This window comes from Temnothorax curvispinosus, unplaced genomic scaffold, assembly GCF_003070985.1.
Source record: "Temnothorax curvispinosus isolate PA1 unplaced genomic scaffold, ASM307098v1 QBEX01016833.1, whole genome shotgun sequence".
Classification (NCBI taxonomy): Eukaryota; Metazoa; Arthropoda; class Insecta; order Hymenoptera; family Formicidae; genus Temnothorax; species Temnothorax curvispinosus.
This window is the reverse complement of record NW_020226613.1, coordinates 2641-5182: the sequence shown is the minus strand read 5'-3', so window position 1 is coordinate 5182 and position 2542 is coordinate 2641. Positions and strand designations below refer to the sequence as shown.

The 2542-nt window shown below is 25.0% G+C and overlaps 1 protein-coding gene across 1 annotated transcript; it reads right to left on the bottom strand.

The window, feature by feature from the left end:
* Positions 1-208: 208 nt before the first annotated feature.
* On the bottom strand, positions 209-2240 carry LOC112467074 (the record flags this gene model as incomplete). Its single annotated transcript, XM_025035540.1, has 3 exons — positions 209-343; positions 1653-1777; positions 2141-2240. Coding segments are annotated over 3 exons (345 nt in total), but the record flags the coding sequence as incomplete, so codon positions are not given.
* Positions 2241-2542: the final 302 nt, after the last annotated feature.

Here is a 2542-nt window from a genome sequence, read left to right as displayed (position 1 = left end):
AAAATAGCTTTGCAAAACGTTGGTTTAGTGTCTGAGATATTTTATTCCGAAAACTCATTTGACATGAAAATTCCAGATAACTTTGGTCTCAGTATTTATGCAGTGACGTAATCACGTGATCAATCACCTTTTACATGTACAATCGCGTCGTTTGATGTAAGTTATAACAAAATCAAGAGAGAAAGAATTGAAACAGAGAAACAATTTGTATATTGTTTTAAGTTTACTTACGTAAATTGAGGCATTTTGTTAAACCTTCTTTATTTGAAGGTTTTGGTAGATCATTGTCTTTTTCGACACTTTCAATTAGCTTATCTACAACCAACGTACCATCTTCTTTTATCTAAAATGAACGAAAGAAACACAGGACATCATAACTTGTTCTATATTGTCTGATATAAACTTATAGGAGAACTCGGGGGATAACGGATCCACGGGGCATAATGGATTATGGTTCGATATCTTTTTACAGAAATGCTGCCATGATGAAATGTTTCGAAATTATTACACTTGTCTCTAACCGCGTTATCAGTTTTCATATTACTTTTAACTAAAAGATGCTACAAATTGACTTGTTTAATGCGTTCGCTGTGCTCTCCGCGACTGACAATGAGTTGCAGTTTCTTTGATATACATTTGCATAAAATAAATAATGATAAAATTCTACTTTTTATTATTGTAAATACATGTACATTCGTTATTAAATAATTTTTTCTTGTTGATTTAGTAAAGTATCTGTGTAAATATCGATTATCTGTAGTGATTTATTTCAAAGAATATTTTGGTACAAGACCAAGTTTATTTATTTATTTTTAATATGTTTCAAACTTTTTTAGACCCCTTAGCATTTTCATTATGTCCCGGATTCCTGTAGGTCTAGATTTATACATTTAATAGACTGACTGTGAGCATTTCCATTAGAGAGCTAAAGCCAAGCTCGAAGAATAAAGAAAGCACCAGGGTTTATATTTCTTTATATCAACATATTTCTACATCCTTTGAGCTTGGCTCCAATGGGAATGCTCAGTCTGTTATATAAGTCTATGCATAAAGTTAATCAAAATTGAGTAGAATAATGGCAATTTAATCTTTTAAACGTAAATAAAGTAGATATGCGTTACTTATTTACATCTTTAAAAAATAAATTATTACCATTGTTCTACTCAATTTTGAGTAAACTTATGTTAGACAATATATTATATTATATGTTATAATTTAATATTATATATTATATGTTATTGAGAATATGTTTATTATTATGTATTGTTTTTATTTTTTTATTATATATTATTTTATGCACATATTTTGTTTTGTTTTGACGTACACATTGATGAATAAATTCATATTTGTTAATGTGTATGTTTTCTATGATTAATTGAATCTGTAATATGTTCTAAGTTTTTGAAACATTGAACTGAAATTCTATAGCATGAGAAAAATATAAAGTTTAAATATGAAAATTTCAGTTAATTTTCTACAACAAACTTGTGTTTATAGAAATAAGAAATATCTTTTATTATGCACTTTAATAAAAATATAATGGGGAAATAATGGTTTAATATGCATCCAGCTTTGTACTTGTTATCAAAATTTTGTATGTCCAATAATTATATACTGGAGGGATGAGTATAATAATTATCGCAAATTATTACCATTCCCTTCTTCTGTAATATACAACCCAGGAAATTACTGTATTTTATTAGAGATTGTTTGGCATCGTCACTGATAGCATCATCCTGTGCTTCATCCCACTTCTCAATTAAGGTACTTATTTCTTCTAAAAAATTGAAAAAAAAATTTTTAATTATAATTTTGAAAATTTATATAAAAAAAATATTTTAATACTGAAATATATATAGAATTTTATTGTATTTTATTATTTAAGAATTTTTTTCTAAATTTATTCTCTTTCTAAAAATTTAGAAATTATATATAATAATAGATTTTATATTTTTTAAGTTATTTTTCCGTATAAATTTTAAATTCTAAACTATAAATTTAAAATTAAGAATTTTTAATATAGGTATATAGAATTAAAAATTTAAAGTTCTATAATAACAAGAAGAAAATAACGATAATAAAACAATAATAAGAATTAGATTTATTTGTAAATTGATTTATATATTTTTGGATGATTTACCCGAGTCTGCCTCAACTTCTTGTAAACATGCCTGTATTGTTTCTCCATCGGTTTCGAATCTCTTTGCTACCTCTTCTAGACGTTTATCATCTGCAATTACCTAAAATACAGTTATATTACATTATACTTTATTAATACGATTAATTGCATTATTATCAATAATAATAATTACAAGTAAAATACATTGCGTGGAAAATATAATATAAATTGTTTATATCGTGTTATAAACAAATTTGTGACATAAATATTATAATGTTGACATAAATATTAGAAATATTGTGACATAAAATATTATATTGTAATAAAATATTAGAGAAGTATAACATATGTTCCGCTTTTTGTACATTATTTTTTTAACAGTAAAATTATTTTGTCAACTTGAAGTCAATTTTTTCTACACGG